The 16,411-nt window shown below is 46.2% G+C and overlaps 1 protein-coding gene across 1 annotated transcript in view; it reads left to right on the top strand.

Annotated features, from left to right (window-relative positions):
• Nucleotides 1–16,411, top strand: part of LOC140460832 (uncharacterized) — a 174,377-nt gene that overhangs the window by 78,180 nt on the left and 79,786 nt on the right. Inside the window, exon 5 of the mRNA XM_072555487.1 lies at nucleotides 2,955–2,971. Coding sequence (XP_072411588.1) covers nucleotides 2,955–2,971 — 17 coding nt within the window. The remainder of the gene's footprint in view (nucleotides 1–2,954; nucleotides 2,972–16,411) is intronic.

Genomic DNA, 16,411 nt, shown 5'->3' with positions numbered 1-16,411 from the left:
GTTTCTCCACGGAGCGGGATTCCTCCGGTTTCTCCATGGCCGGAGCTTCAGCCACACACAAACGTGTGCAGAGCCTATCCCCACCGTGAATTCCTCTTCCCAGGCCGTATAACTGTTTCAGGCTCCACACTCAGTGCGCTGCAACAGTAGAGTCTCTCATCCAGTCCCACTGATGCTGAAAACGTACTCAAACAGGAACCAAAACGCTTTGCTCCTTCTCACAGAAATCACAGTCAAAACCCGTTGCGGTCCCGATGGATTGAGTGACTGTCAGACATTGACATCAAAGTGAGGACTGCAGACGCTGGAGAGTCAGAGTCAGAAAGTGTGGCGCTGGAAAAGCACAGCAGGTCAGGCAGATCTGAGGAGCAGGAGAGTCAATGTTTTGGGCATAAGGCTTTCACCTGTTGATTTTGAAACTTCTGTCTTCAGATCTTCAAATACTCTGTAAAAAGAGATTACAAAAGGCATCATTGTCAGTGCAGGGTAGAAATTCTGAACAAGGAATTCTACTTTCTGTGGAATATTCTTTTCTTTTGTTATTCCACAAAATTGAAAGCACCATCCCACTTTCTCTCCCCCTCTGTTCTCACTCCACTCTAATTCCCTGAAGGTGCTGATTCAGGATCTTAAATGGGCAGAAAAACAGAAACGTCAAGACTGACACCTCTCTGCATTTTGGATAACCCCACAACACTGGGATACAGTTGACAGTGAGCAGGTCTGATTCTGAGAAGCAAACATAAGTGTGCCAGTTCATGGGGTAACCTGCAATGCAGCTATTTGTGGAACAAAATGGTTAAGGTCCCCAGGAAGGTGGAAGCAAATTGAGACATCAAGGCATTAACACCGACACACTTCAGTCAAACTCTTCTGCTCCCAGTCAGGGCAAAACATCTTTGAAAGCTGCTCTGAAAGTCCAGTCTTCACAACCACACTTCTGCTTTCACCAAAGACAATTAGACTCATATAGCACGGAAAAAGACCCTTTGGCCCAACTTGTCCGAGCTGACCAGACATCCTAAATTAATCTAGCCACATTTGCCATCACTTGGCAATAGATCCACACACATCATCTATTGCATCCGCTGCTCCCGATGTGGCCTCCTCTATATTGGGGAGACAGGCCGCCTACTTGCAGAAAGTTTCAGAGAACACCTCTGGGACACCCGGACCAACCAACCCAACCACCCCGTAGCCCAACACTTCAACTCCCCCTTCCACTCCACCAAGGACATGCAGGTCCTTGGACTCCTCCATCGCCAGACCATGGCAACACGACGGTTGGAGGAAGAGCGCCTCATCTTCCGCTTGGGAACCCTCCAACCACAAGGGATGAACTCAGATTTCTCCAGTTTCCTCATTTCCCCTCCCCCCACCTTGCCTCGGTCAAATCCCTCGAACTCAGCACCGCCTTCCTAACCTGCAATCTTCTTCCTGACCTCTCCGCCCCCACCCCACTCCGGCCTATCACCCTCACCTTGACCTCCCTCCACCTATCGCATTCCCAACGCCCCTCCCCCAAGTCCCTCCTCCCTACCTTTTATCTTAGCCTGCTGGACACAACTTTCCTCATTCCTGAAGAAGGGCTGATGCCCGAAACGTCGATTCTCCTGCTCCTTGGATGCTGCCTGACCTGCTGCGCTTTTCCAGCAACACATTTTCAGCTCTGATCTCCAGCATCTGCAGTCCTCACTTTCTCCACCAATTAAGACACATACCTGAGTTTGCAGAATCTGCTCCCTCCCTGGATTCACTCCGGCTGCTACAAGTGAACAGATTTCCACCCCTCCCCTCTCTCGCCTCCCCAGGATGAACAGTTGTCCAGAGGGAGGGAGTTTCACTCTGAACCTGACAGGGCCACTTCCGCGCATTGTGACGCCATCGATGGGTCGGGGGTGGGGGAGGGTATGGGAGACTGGGCAAGGGAAAGGGAAGGGACGAGATGCGGGGCTCGGCCAGCAGCGGGACCCCGCAGTGCGCCTGCACTGCCCTGCACAGTTTGCAGAAATTCCTTCCCTTCAGAGAATCCCCAGTGTAGAAGCAGGCCACTCGGCCCAACGAGTCCACACCGACCCTCCAAAGGGTAACTCACCCTCAACCATTCCCCTAGCCGTATTGTTCAATACTGTTAGAAATGGGGTAAAGTGTTGTTTTTGCAGATATAGAAAAAGCATAAAGAAAAGGGGTACAGCAAGAGAACTATTCACCCTGCAGGTATTTAGGGACTTTTCAGTGTTTAATTGTGGTTAATTAAATACTAACGTTGGTGTGTAATTACTATAACAAAAAATTCTTTTTGTAAAATTATGCTTTCAGCAAAAAAGCTGAGATAACCGAAATACTTGAGCGATACAAAACGATACAAGGTAATGAAATGTCCGAGGATGGAATGTACCAGCAGAACTGATACAAAATGTTAAACCAGATCTTGACAAAATAAATGTATGTGTCAGCATTTACAGAGAGGAAGGTTGCCAACCTGGGGAAGGGGGAAGTAATAAGGGTGGAGTGCAGCTGAGCAGTGGTCTGGTACAGTGAGAGAGATTGGGTCATTAGGAGTCTGGAGAGATGACCTCACTCAGCTCAAAGGGTATAACTGTACACTAACCTGATTCTAATTTGCTCATTTGCTTCTGCATTTGATGCCCTTTCTTGCAAGATCGTAGAATAAATTGTCTTGTTTCCAGTTTCGGTGGTCTCCTCTAAATTTTATTAAACTTGTTTCTAAAAGATTTGGGGGCTCGTTCCTGGATCCCAAGCTCCGGTCGCTCGATGTTCTTGGAGAAACGGAGAAGGTGCACCTCGCTGATTTCGGCAATCTCTAGTTTCCCCTCGTTGCCGAGGCAGCTCTGGGTGAGGATGATCCGGACTGGGAGACCCTGGAGACAGGACGGGCAGAGGCGACGCAGCGGGTCCGGTCGGGTAACTCTTGTGCACAAGACCCGGGTAAGAAAAAGGTCTTAAATAAGTATTGTCCGGACGACTGGGGTAGGCAGCGGGTTTTGTTTTGTTGTCAGTCTTTGCCACGAGCGAGGTGCACTAAGACCTGGCGGGTTGGTCAGGTAACACTTATGGACTTAAGACCCGCATTCGCGGGCGGCCAGGATTTGCAGCAGTACTTGCTGTTTCGCCGCGGTGCGAAGGACACTAAGATGTGGTGGTTCGGTCGGGTTACTCTTGTGTACATAAGACCCAGGTAAAGGTAAATTTCAGGCGACCTAGATGGACAACGTATTTTGCTGTCTGGTATTGCCGTGGGAAGGGGCGCGCATTCGACCAGGTAACTTTTGTGCACAGACCAAGGTATGAAAATTGACCTTTAGGTATTACCTTGGTGGTCGGTTCCGTACGAGAAGTACGGGGGAATTGGCAACTTAAAAAATAGAGAATAAAGGTCTTTAATTGGCTAGATTAATCTAACAAGTAATGTGTCTAACTGATTCGATCACCCAGCCTTAGACCGGTTATTAAGAAGGGAAACCCCCACGCGGAGATTAGGACCCTGAAGGGGGTGTGGAAGAAGGTAACACCGAACTTCAGAGAGGTTAATTGAAATTATAGAAAGAAAACGGCCGAGTATTAAAATGGGAAATAAGAATAGCAATTTAGATGTAGAAGGGGACATGAGAGGGACGTTCGAGGACCACATCCTAACGGACAGTCCTTTAGGAAAAATTTAAGAGATTGGAAGGACAATCCTCGGACACGAGGAAAGGATAAAAAACAAATGATAAAATGTCAAAGAAAAACAGCCTTATAGTCAGGAGGAATCAGATTATGCTTCATGTCAGAAGGGGTAGTAGCTGAAGGGCTACTGGGGGTGCACTTTGGAACTAACTTATGGCCAGACACCCAGAAAAATATTCAAAAGCTTGAGGAGTCATTGTGGGAAACGTGTGTGTGTGTGTGTGTGTGTGTGTGTGTGTGAGAGAGAGAGAGAGAGAGAGAAAAGAGCCGTACAGTTAGTAGAAAGTTTATCCCTGTGTGATTCAGTCTGAATGCACATTTGTTTGTTGGTGATCGAATGTTCCCTGGAGCTTGAGATCCAGGACTGTTTTGAATCTGATTTCTACTATGGAAATTTTAACATGATTTCTTTTAAGGTTAAGGATTTTGCAAGATTATGAAATAAAATGTTCTTTTTACAGGTCATGACTGCCTTACTATCAGTTACGAATTAATCTCTTTTATCCTTACATAAAAGCGATTTATGGAGGACAGTTGAAGTTTTTACTTGAATAGACAAATCCTTTTAAGGCAGCTCTGGTTATTTCACGACCTATAGCATTGTAATTGAGCAATGACTGGTCAGGACTAGTTGGGAGGACTAGTTTTGGATTTGAATCAGGGGACTGGAACCGGGTGATTGTGGTGGATTTCAGAGTTGGGAACTGTGTGCATTGTGCATTTTGAATATTAAACACTGAATAAATGAATTTATAATAGATAAATATATATTTACAAGTAAGATTCCAAAATATATAGTTAGGAACAGGCTTTAAAGAAAAGCAAGCATCAATTGATGAATTGTATTTGAGATTACAGGGAGCAAGAAAAATTGCAATATTTCTTGAAAAGAATCAAGGTCTAAACAAAACATTGGGTGATGAGGAATGGCCATGAGGTGGCCCTAAAGCTGTTCAGTTGGTTCAATCGGCTCAGCCATTGATCTGGCAACGTAACATGAGGAGCAGAAACAGAAAGCAAAAATAATGATAAGCCACGGTGAATGAGGTAATAAAGAAAAGGACAAAACTAAAAGGAGAAGGAAACCGGAATGGTGGCAGGCAGCATGTTGAAAATAAAGGGAGGAGAAAGGATCGGGGAGGAGATGTGAAGGGGTCTGGGAGACAGGAACAAGGATCAAAGTGGAAATCCCCACAGGCGGGATGTTATTACTGTGGAAAGACAGGTCACTTTAAGAGAGAGTGTCCTGATCCGACAAAGGAAGTAAAGGCAGTGCCATTTATGAGCCTTGATGAAAACTAGGGGTGTCAGGAGTTCCTGCCCCCGGGGACCCACCAGGAACCCTCAATAAATTTAAAGGTGGGACCTTACAAAGAGGACGTAGTTTTCCGAGTCGATACGGGGGCAGCAAGGTCATCCTTCAATTTTAAGCCCAAGGGAGTGGGAACCAAAACAAAAGTTAATTGGATTATGGCAACAGCTTTGTGATGAGAGGCAGGAAGAATCAGTCTTGCGTTCATGACGAAGTATTGCCACCAAATTGGGGATTTAATTAACTGCAAAAGGTGCTATGGAATCTGTCGAGGTTCTTAAACATGAATGTGCTTGAGCAAAAATATATAACCAATAATTAATACTTATAATAATTCAAATGCGTTAGCCTGAATCAATATTAATTGGCAGGATTCCTTCATACATTCTCAGTGACCTGTCATTATTGATTCATGGTTAATTCAAAACGTGACTGCATTCATTCATTGTTAATTAAAGAATGGAAAGCTACATTACTGGCCAGAGTGTGTGCAGGCAGTGGCAGCAACAGCCTGATTGGTAGAGGAGAGTCAGAAACTTACTGTTAGGGGAGCCTTCGCAGTCAGCAGCCGCCATCAGGTACGGTCAGGAGACGAAAGGGGCTTGATGGGAAGAGCTACTCTGAGGGAACGGAAAAGAGACATCCGGTGGGTGAGGGAGTGATACCAGCCAAAAACAAATTCCCCAATGTGGACCCACATTGGAAGGGGATGGATGAACACGATAGAGGAAAAATGAGGGACTTACAAGAAACGGTCATTTTGGGTATTAAAGAAGCAGCACCTAAATCTCAAGAATTTTTTTAAAGCTTTTGAAGGTAGACAGGAAAAGGAGGAAGCCCCGTCAGCCTTTCGTACAGGGATTAAAAGAAGCCACTAGAAAATATTCGGGAATGAATCCCGATGATCCGGTAGCACAGGGACTTTTAAAGGTCCAATTTGTGACTAAATCATGGCCGGACGTACAAAAGAAGTTACAGAAGTTAGAAGGCCGGAGTGAAAAACAGATAGAAGTTCTGTTATATGAGGCACAGAAAGTGTGTGTGAGAAGGGAAGAGGAGAAACAAAAACAAAAAGCTAAAATAATGGTTGCAGCAGTTGAAGAAATTACGATAGACGATGTCCAAGGTTAGGACGACAAAGAGAAGCGGTATCATTGATGATTTTTGATGAAGATTAGGGGAGTCAGGGGTTCCCTCCTCCTGAGACCCACCGGGAACCCTTGATAAAGTTAAAGGTGGCACCTGAAGGAGAGGAAACAGTATTTTTAGTGGATACGGGAGCAGCACGATCATCCCTAAGCTTTAGACCTAGCGGTGTTAAATTAACTAACAAAGATCTCAAGGTTTCTGGAGTAAAAGGCAAAGAATTCTTAAATCAGAATGCAGGACAATGGCTCACAGACTCTAGGATCTTGAAATATGAGACAATCTTAATAGAACAGGATGACCTTGTGTTAGTCACAGACAGTTGCTTGAATCCAGCTGCATTTCTGTGGCGGAGAGAGGGGAGTGACCCCGGTCAATCCAGAACATGACTGCCTTGATATTACCGAATATCAGACTAAAGTGCGAATGAACTTAAGAGACGTACCGTTGCATGCGAGAGCTCGGTTGTTTATCGACGGGTCCTCCCGGATGATTGAGGGTAAAAAGGGCAATGAATATACTGTAGTAGACAGGATAGAGGGAAGCATTATCGAGGCTGAAAAACTGCCTCACGGCTGGTCAGAGTTCAATGATAAGTTTTTAACGAACTATATAGTGGCACTCAGCTCTTCTTTGTCTATTCTTAGGAATAAAGGCCTGTTGGTACAGACACTGCCACTCGAGTTTACAGTCCATCGAATACAACCGGGTGATTGGGTCCTGATCAAGACTTGGAAAGAGACCAAACTGTACCCGAGCTGGGAGGGACCATTCCTAACCGTCCTAACTAGTGAAACAGCTATTCGGACTGCTGAGGAAGGGTGGAGTCATCACACTCCCGTTAAAGGTCCTGTGAACGCCCCAAAGGTGGAGTGGCACGCTCATCCTACAGACAACCCTCTGAAAGTTAAGAAAGAAAGAATGAACCGAAACAAAAGACTCTTTTAACGTTTGCTGATATATATATATATATTGTTATTGATTGGAAGGGCTGTGTGACATCTAAAATGTTAAGACAGGATGGTGGGCAGAGTTCAGAGATGGGTAGATACTGGTATAGTATTGTAATGTTAGTAGTACTAACTATTCAAGGAAGTGGGAAAAATCACTTCACTACGCTGTGCCAGAATTATGCTAAACAAGAGGGACTTACCGACTGTTGGGTCTGTGCAGAGGTCCCACACCATAGCGAATCTTGGAATCCCCACCTCAGTAATACCGCTCACTAAAAAAAAATACGATGTACAATAATTTGATGTGGGTTCAAATAATACAAAGTGGAGATCTGAAAGGAGCAAATATAACTTTGCGGGATGGTTCCCAAGGCCAGCCCTGAAAAATCAGGGCGCTATTGACAGTCTTCGAATTTCCCCACCGAAAGGAGCAGTGAATACCACCTGTTTCTGTCATCAGAATGATGCTGCACCTTTCCAACTAGGAAAATCATCTTGTGTCCACACCAGTCAGGCCACTGCCACGACCACTCCCCGAATATTCAACGGAACGTGTTGGGGATGCGGTCTGAAGGCCTATCCATTTATTCCCGGGGAAAAATATGTTCGTGTGATCGAATGTGTCACATTATGAAGTTGACGAAACACTTCCTCAAAACCAGAAAGGTTGGAGTGGCTGCTGTTCCCTCGCTTATATAGACCCTCACCTCCGAATAGAAAAGCATGAGCCCAACCTGAGAAAGGAGGGGGGGGGGATAAGACGTAAGACCCGAGAGGTCTCTGAAGGAGACCGTCTACTGTGGACACTGCTCCCAAACTACGGCACTACAAGGGCAGGGGTGGAAATACAGAAATAGCGGCCGCCCTTGAAAATTTAATTAATGATAACACCGGCACGATGGGGAATCTCAATCCCAAATATCGGCCATAACCACTGAAATGATTGCCACGAGACTGACAGCTTTACAGAATCGAATGGCTTTAGACTATCTTTTGGCCGAAAAAGGGGGAACTTGTGCTCTGAATGGTAAAGAATGCTGCACCTTCATCCCAGACACCTCTTCCATAGTGAAAGATAAGGTGGAAACAGTAAAGAAAAAAATAAACGATATAAGACAAATTGGAGATGAACTCCGAAAAGATGAAGGATGGGGATGGGGTAACTGGAGATTGACCGAGTGGGGAAAATGGTTAGTGAATTTAGGCATTTATGTGCGACTAATAATTGTAGGTTTACTGATAGGGTTTAATGTGTTAAAGTGGATAATGACTAAGCTGGTAATGTCTTTGGGAGGACAACAACCAATAATGGTCATGACAATAGCACAAGCGCAAGAAAGAGAGAGTAACAGATTACTCCTAGAGTTTAAAAAAAGACAAACTTAGAAGGACAGAAATGACTAGATTGAGAACCTCGACACCACAAGGTGAAAAGAGGGCAGAAAATAAGATTGCAAAAACAACAAATGGTTAAAGAAAAGAAATGGGGGAATTGTGAGAAATGGGGTAAAGTGTTGTTTTTGCAGATATAGAAAAAGCATACAGAAAAGGGGTACAGCAAGAGAACTATTAACCCTGCAGGTATTTAGAGAAGAGTATCTTTACTTTTCAGTGTATAATTGCGGTTAAGTAAACACCAACTTTGGTGTGTAATTATTATTGCAAAAAGTCCTTTTTGAAAAATTGTGCTTTCAGCAAAAAAGCTGAGATAACCAAAATGCTTGAGCGATACAAAACGACACAAGTTAATGAAATGTCCGAGGATGGAATGTACCAGCAGAATTGATGCAAAATGTTAAACCAGATCTTGACAAAATAGTGTTGAGTTCAGCACTGACAGAGAGGAAGGTTGCCAACTTGGGGAAGGGGGAAGTAATAAGGGTGGAGCGCAGCTGGGCAGTGGTCTGGTACAGTAAGAGAGATTGGGTCATTAGGAGTCTGGAGAGATTACCTCACTCAGCTCAAAGGGTATAACTGTCCACTAACCTGATTCTAATTTGCTCATTTGCTTCTGCAATTGAAACCCTAACTTGCAAGTTCGTAATAAATTGTCTTGTTTCCAGTTGTGATGGTCTCGTCTAAATTTTATTAAGTTTGTTTCTAACAATTGGGACGCAGACAGAATTCACACCTATTGTCTCTACTTACAAATAGGGCAACGTCTCTTTGAAATGTAGATTCATTTAGATATAACTGCGTCACTTTACATATGAAGATATCCCTTTGAATGTGCCCACATCCCTTTGAAATATAATCTTGTCCATTTAAACCTCTTTATTTGCAGAAATACCCGTTAAAATGTCCACGTCCCTTTAAAATGCAGATTTTCCCAAGGTCCCGTACTTCCCGCGGGAGCCTGTGCCCCACAACCTGAGCCGCCTCCAGAATTTTAATTTTGTCCCCTTAAGGGATATAAAAAGGAAGGCCCTGTATCGACTGCTGCTGCACACCGTCCACCTCTTCTCCCTCATCCACCGTCCGGACACGCCTTGGCGTGCCCATTTGCCACCGGGCGGTGGAGATCCCCAGTGGAGGTCTCTCTACGCGGGAGTCCTCCCCCTTTCTCTCGGGGATCTGGGGTGGAGGGTGCTGCACGCAGCAGTCCCCTGCAACCGCAGATTGCGGTGGTTCACGGACTCCCAGCCCAACTGCTTGTTCTGTGGCGCTGTGGAGTCCGTGGACCATGTATATATTCGGTGTGGGCGTTTGCACTCCCTTTTTGATTTTCTTAAAAACCTTCTCCTCTGTTTTTGGCTGCACTTCAGTCCCACGCTCCTGATCTTCGGGCACCCGGTACGGAGGAGGGAGGGCAGGTCCGAAGTCCTCCTCGTGGGTCTGCTCCTGGGCCTGGCCAAACTGGCCATCAACAGGTCCAGGCAGCGGGCCGTGGAGTGGGTCGTTAGGGCCGACTGCCTGCCCCTCTTCCGGGGTTACGTTAGAACCCGGGTGTCCTTGGAGAAGGAGCACGCGGTGTCCACCAACACCCAGGAGTTGTTCAGGGAGAGGAGTGTATTATTTCCCCCTCCAATTGTATTTTGATTTAGTCCCTACCCTCCCCTTCACTGTTTTGATCACACAGCATTGCCCTTTGATGTGAAGGGCAGTGCTTGTCACTGGCCACTCGGGTGTTTTTATATCTTCCTGGTGGTGGAAATTGAATAAAGATTCGTGCACATCGTGTCTTTCACTGTGTCTCACACTTGCACACACACACCATGGGTGCTGGGGAAAAAATAAGCACGACAGCAGTTGGGGGGAGGGGGGGGTTAAGAAAAAAAAATAAGCAGGGGATTCCAGCAATAAAAAATGCAGATATGACGCCGTTCCGTTCGATGTCGGAATATCTGTTTAAATTGAGCCGTGAGCTTTCCCAATGTAGACAGGGCTCCTCGAAACGTGGCAGTGTCCCCGCCCCCCGCAGCTGCAGAGTGAGACAGGAGAGTTTGTTTTTGTGAATGAACAGTTGGAGCGCGAGGTGGCTGTGACTTGGTGACGGGGAGGATCACCCGGCCCCGCCTATCCCACCCCCGGCCCCGCCCATCCCCAACCCCGGGCCCCGCCCATCCCCCCCCGGGCCCCGCCCATCCCCCACGTGCAGACGTCACGCGGGGGTGACGGCGGTTGGGAGGAGAAGTCGCTCGAGCGAGGAAGCGGCGGGAGGGCGGCCGTTAGGAAAATCCAGATATCCTGAATTAATCTAGTCCCCTTTGCCAGCGCTATATCCCTCTAAACCCTTCCTATTCATATACCCATCCAGATACCTTTTAAAGGCTGTAATTATACCAGCCTCCTCCACTTCCTCTGGCAGCTCATTCCATACCTGCACCACCCTCCACATGGAAACGTTGCCCCTTCAGGAACCTTTTATATCTTTGTGGCCTCACCCTAAACCTATTCCCTCTAGTTGTGAGTCTCACCCCAACACTGAGGAAAAGGCTTAAAAACATTGAGCAGCCAGAAAAATGCAAAAAACAATCAAATATCGAGCCACATTGGGGGGAATTATGACTCTGCCCTTTTTGTTCTCCGATAGGTAATTGGAAACTTAAAATCTGTCAATACCATCAGCATTGCTACAGAGCACGTTGTGTACACTCCTCAGTGTCAACAAGCAGGGCACGTGTTTGCCAATGTCACCAAAACATTGGGCATGTTCCTCACTGTTGGCAGAAAAGTTGCGAAACCTACTTTTGATGGACGAATAAGGAGCACTGGAGGACCGGGGGGAGACTTGTCCTTCTGCCATTCGGAGCTCCCCTATTGGTGAATGTGGAAGTTGGAGCATGAGCTTCTTAAGGTCCTGCTCCTCCTCTCTCTGAAGGAAGATTGAGCTTCACCTCAGACTGCAACTTCTTTCCTCCGTCCAACATGTGAGTACAGCACTCTCTTTTCTCACCCCCTTTTCCATTTACGTTTCATTCTGGGGTTCAAGTGTTGACTTGGAGCAACTGAAAGGAATAGGAGTGAATCCAGCGAGGGGACAGACTCTGGAAAAGTTAGTCCAGGCCTGTGTCTCAATTGGCAAAATAGACAGACAGGAGACTGGAAGAGCAAGCCAGGCAGTATCAGGAGGTGGAGAAGTCGAGGTATCTGGTGCAACCCTTGTTCAGGACTGGGGGGTGGGTATAGGGAGAACTGTGGAACAAGGGTGTGCTGGGGGCAGGGTATTGAAGTGGGGATAGGTGGAGACAGGTAGAGGGTACAATAGACAATAGGTGCAGGAGTAGGCTGTTCTGCCCTTCGAGTCAGCACCACCATTCATTGTGATAATGGCTGATCATCCTCAATCAGTATCCTGTTCCTGCCTTATCGTCATAACCTGGTACGACCTGGTTGGTGAATGGGAGGAAGGAATCTAGTTGGCAGGGAAGAGTGGAAGGGGCTGGGAAGTGAGTTGGGGGATGGGATGGGAGATTATTTGAAATTGGAGAACTCTGTGTTGAGTCATCCGGGCTGTTGACTGCTCAGACAAGATGAGATTTTGTTCCTCCAATTTGTGGTTTGGTTTGTTGTGGTAATGGAGGAAGCCAAAGATAGTCATGTCAGAAGGGGAGTGGGAAGGGGCATTAAAATGGGTGGAGACTGGGAAGTCCGCTCAGCCTCTGCGGACCCGGCTGTGATGCTCAGCAAACCGTTCCCCAAGTTTATGCTCGGTTTCCCCGATGTAGAGAAGACCACAATTGACAAAGCACAGCAGGTCAAGCAGCATCTGAGCAGTAGGACAGTCGAAGTTTGGGGCACGAGCTCTTCATCAGGAATGATGTGTGGATGTTCCAAAGGGCATCAGTGTCCTTCTGTGCCAGTTGTCAGACAGGTGCAGCAGGCAATGAGCAAGGCAAGTGGTGTATTAGCAAGAGGAATTGAGTTCAGAAGTAGGGATGTCTTCTTGCAGTTAGGGGGTCATTGAATATATTCAAGGCTGAGTTCATCTGATTTTTATGTGAATGTTTATGGGGAAGGCAAGAAAATGGTTTAAAGACTAGTATAGAACCAAGTTACAGAAACAGACCCTTCAGTCCAACTAGTCCATGCTGACTATGTTCTCAAACTAAACCAGTCCCACCTGCCAGTGTTTTGGCTCATATCCCTCCAAGCCTTTCCTATTCATGAACTTATCCAAATGTCTTTTAAACATCGTTACTGTATCTGCATCCACCACTTCCTCTAGACATTTAGTCCACACGTGAACCACTCTATAAAAAAAAATTGTGCCCTTCAAGTCTTTTTAAAATTTCTTTCTCCTGTCACCATCAAAATTTGCTCCCTAATCTTGAAACCCCAACCCTAGGGGAAGGACACCCGTCGTTCACCTCGTCTCTCTCCTCATGATTTTATAAACCTTGATAAGGTCACATCTCCTCCTCCTCTGATCCAGTGAAAGTCCCAGCCCATCCACCAAGATGCAGGTAGATCCATATCCAATCATGATCAGTTCAATGCTGGTCCCAATTCTCTCTCTCGGTGTCCAGGACAGCAAGAGACCACAAGACACAGGAGCAGAAATTAGACCACCAGGTCTGCTCATTCCATTCAATCATGGCTGATATGTTTCTCAGTTACATTCTTCCGCTATAAGCAAAGTGAAAATGGAGGGAGTGAGTGTGGGATGGAGATTTTCGGTTTCCAGGGAATAAGAGAGGAAAGAGTTCACTATAAATTAGAATTTATGGGATCGGCTGATGAGCCGAGGAGTGTCAGTTGGAGTTTAATTTAGAGAAATCAGAGGTTTGTATTTTGGTCAAGCAATCCAGGCAGGACTGACACAGTTAAGGGGAGTTTTGCAGAATAAAGAGACCTTGGGAGTGCTGGAGTCTCAGGTGAACAGAGTAGTGAAGGCAGCGTTTGGTTTGCTTTCCTTCATTGCTAATAGCATTGAGTATAGAAGTTGTGAGATCATGTTATACACACTTCCCACTCGAACGTGTTATCTACCTGCTTAACTGTTTTTAGTGAATATAATCCACACCTCCCGCTGCTGCCATAACATGGTTTGTTTGGAAGCCCTAGATTTCAGAGTGATTAGATTTATTTTAGATTTTATTACTTACAGTGTGGAAACAGGCCCTTCAGCCCAAACCAGCCCTTCGAAGAGCTACCCTCCCAGACTCATTCCCCAACATTTACCCCTTCACCTAACACTACAGGCAAATTAGCGTGGCCACTTCACCTAACCTGCACATCTTTGGACTGTGGGAGGAAACCCACGCAGACACGGGGAGAATGTGCAAACTCCACACTGACAGTTGCCCGAGGTGGGAATTGAACCCGGATCTCTGGCACTCTGAAGTGCTGCTGCTGCTTCAGGTGGTTGTGGACAATAAGATCATGATTAGACTATTTATAGCCAACGGAGTCCAGATCATGGAGATGTGATACATTAAACAATTTAGATTAAATCTTCCATCTTTTAGAATGGAGTTCTGTTCTTTGGTATGTTAATTCCAGAACCTGTTTTCAGTAACTTTCTCAAGAACGTAATTTAAATGCATAGCTTTTCTATCAAAAATGTCAGGCTGACTCGACATTGGGACCAAGACAGAATTCACACCTATTGGTGGGTAGGCTGGGACTTTTTTCACTGGAGCACAGGAGGTTGAAAGGTGAAGGTATCGAGTGCCTCATTAGCAAGTTTGCAGATGACATTCAGATTGATGGAAAATCAGATAGTGAAGGGGACTGTCAGACGCTTCAGCAGAATATAGACCGGAGAGTTGGGAAGAGAAATGACAGATGGAGTTCAACCCAGACAAATGTGAGGTGATGCATTTTGGAAGATGCAATTCAAGAGCGAGCTATACAGTAAATGGAAAGGTCCTGGGGGAAATTGATGTACAGAGAGAGCTGGGTGTTCAGGTCTATTGTTCTCTGAAGGTGGCAAATGCATGTCAGTAGAGTGGTCAAGGCAGCATACAACACATGTTCCATCATCGGACGGATTGAGGAAAAGAGCTGGCAGGTCATGTTAAAGTTAGAAAAGATTTTGGTTTGGCGCATTTGGAATACTGCATACAATTCCGGTCGCCAGATTTCCAAAAGGATGTGGATACGTTTGGAGAGAGTGCAGAGGGGGTTCACCAGGATGTTGCCTGTTATGGAGAGCGCTAGCTATGAGGAGAGGTTGAGTAAATTAGGATTATTTTCACTGGAAATAAGGAGGTCGAGGCGGGGTGGGGGGGGTTCCTGATCGAGGCCGAAAAACCATGAGGGGTGTAAACGGGGTGGATAGGAAGAATTATTTTCCCAGAGGAGAAGACTTAATTACTCAGGGTTACGAGTTCAAAGTGAGAGGGGAAAGGTTTGAGGGAGATATACATGGAAAGTTCTTTACAGAGAGGGTGGTGGGCGCCTCGAATGCATCACCAGCAGAGGCAGTAGGGTGGGATCGATAGTGTCATTTAAGATGTATCTAGACAGATACATGAATGGGCAAGGAGCAGAGGGATACAGATCCTTAGAAAATAGGCGGCAGGTTTAGATAGAGTATCTCGATCAGCATAACCTTGGAGGGCTGAAGGGCCTGTTCCTGTGCTGTAGGGTTCTTTATTCTCTTTATAGAGGTTTCCAAAACCATGAGGGGCCTAGATAAGGTGAACGGCATGTGTCCTTTCAAGATTAGGCTGCAAATTAAGGGGAGAGGAGAAAGATTTGAAAAACACATGAGGAGCAAACACATGCAGGAAGCTGCAAGAAACAAAAACCGTTTGAAGCTCTAAGCTTTCAATGAGAGCCTGAGCCCGGCAGAACGTTCAGGTAACCTTTATTGTGTCCCAACATTGTTACAGCTTCAGATGCCCCCAGCAAAAAGGCAGAGAAAGAGTAGCTGTTTTTTCGACAGCTCAACAACAGGGGAGGAGCAAGAGGCGGGGCAAGGCCAACAGCAGGTCCCCGCACTACGCTTGCGTTACCTTGCACAGTTTACAAAAATCCCTTCCCCTTCAGAGACTCCCCACAGTGTGGGAGCAGGCCACTCGGCCCAAAGACTACACACTGATCCTCCGAAGGGTAACCCACCCACACAATTCCCCTACCCCTATTGCTCAACATTTACCCCTGACTAATGCACCTAACCTGCACATCCCTGTGCACGATATCCCAACCCAATCTTGTCCCACCTTCCAGCAGGGGGCCCATATCCCTCCAGTTGCCTTTTAAATGTTGTAATTGTACCAGCCTCCACCACTTCCTCTGGCAGCTCATTCCATACACGTACCACCCTCTAAATGAAAAGGTTGCCTCTTAGGTCTCTTTCATATCTTTCCCCTCTCGGTGTAAACCTATGCCCTCCAGTTCTAGACTCTCCCACCCCAGGGAAAAGACTTTGTCTCTCTATCCTATCCATGCCCCTCATGATTTTATAATCCTATAGAAAATCACCCCCCAGTCTCTGACGCTCCAGGGAAAACAGCCCCAGCCTGTTCTGTCTCTCCCTATAGCTCAAATCTTCCAGTCTTGGCAACATCCTTGTAAATCTTTTCTGAACCCTTAAGTTTCACAACATCTTTCTGATCGGAAGGGAACCAGAATTGCACGCAATATTCCAACTGTACAGTAGTAACATGACCTCCCAACTCCTGTACTCAATATTCTGACCAATAAAGGAAAGCATACAAAACACCATCTTCACTATCCTGTCAACCTGCAATTCCACTTTCAAGGAGTTATGAACTTGCACTCCAAGGTCCCTTTGTTCAGCAACACTCCCTAAGACTTTACCATTAAATGTATAAGTCCTGCTAGGATTTGCTTTCCCAAAGTGCAGCACCTCTCATTTACCTAAATTAAATTCCATTTCCCACTTCTCAGCCCATTG

This window comes from Chiloscyllium punctatum, chromosome 36 (genome assembly GCF_047496795.1).
Source record: "Chiloscyllium punctatum isolate Juve2018m chromosome 36, sChiPun1.3, whole genome shotgun sequence".
NCBI classification, from domain to species: Eukaryota; Metazoa; Chordata; class Chondrichthyes; order Orectolobiformes; family Hemiscylliidae; genus Chiloscyllium; species Chiloscyllium punctatum.
Note: the sequence above shows the minus strand (reverse complement) of the source record. Positions and strands in the feature narration are given on the sequence as shown.